This window comes from Hipposideros armiger, unplaced genomic scaffold (genome assembly GCF_001890085.2).
Source record: "Hipposideros armiger isolate ML-2016 unplaced genomic scaffold, ASM189008v1 scaffold_562, whole genome shotgun sequence".
NCBI classification, from domain to species: Eukaryota; Metazoa; Chordata; class Mammalia; order Chiroptera; family Hipposideridae; genus Hipposideros; species Hipposideros armiger.
In genome coordinates, this window is record NW_017731912.1 from 299,263 (window position 1) to 300,015 (window position 753).

At 31.1% G+C, this 753-nt stretch overlaps 1 protein-coding gene across 1 annotated transcript in view; it reads right to left on the reverse strand.

Annotated features, from left to right (window-relative positions):
• Positions 1–753, reverse strand: part of ABCA5 (ATP binding cassette subfamily A member 5) — a 92,436-nt gene that overhangs the window by 40,610 nt on the left and 51,073 nt on the right. Inside the window, 2 exon segments of the mRNA XM_019623806.1 lie at positions 316–337; positions 601–740. Of these exon segments, the coding sequence (XP_019479351.1) occupies positions 316–337; positions 601–740 (162 nt within the window).

Consider the following 753-nt stretch of genomic DNA (forward strand, 5'->3'; position numbering starts at 1 on the left):
ACAACTAAGACTGAAGGACAACTTGGCTGTTCCCCTTCCCCAATAAAATCTTAAAAAAATAAAATAAATAATAATTAATAATAATATTAATTCAAGGGTTTACCATATAATCATGTATTTCACTATGGTATCATGAAACTAAAAAAGAACTTGAGGATATATACAAACAATTATATGTATGTGTGTGTGTATATATGTGTTTATGCATATACACAAATATATGTGTGTGTATATATGTGTATATACAATATGTGTATGTGTATATACATATATACAAACACGCATACACATAAATCTCATTCCCAGGAGGCCTACAAGCAAATGAAGCAATTTCTTTCTTTGACAACAAAGTAAACACAATTATTTATTCAATTAACATATTAGTTACAGTTTCTTGCATGCTGTCTGTAGAAAAAGAAACATGTTAGCTTGTAGTGTTTCTGATTTCCTAAAGCAAAATAAAGCAGAAATGGAACATTAACTCTAGCCACCTGAGAGTATGCAAATAATACACAGAAAAGTAAACCAAGTAAGTTAAGAAAATTGATTTCCAATGCAAGACCCTGGTTCAACAACCAAGAAAATGTAAGTAGGTAATACCTGAAAATTTGTCCATGTCCTTGAAAGGCAAGCTGTACACAAGCTGTTGGTCATTCTGTTGTAATAAAGTAGCTCCAGGTATATGTTGTTTAACCAGAGAAGAAAGACATTCTGTGGCACAATATCTGTCTATGTACATACTAGAGAAAACCA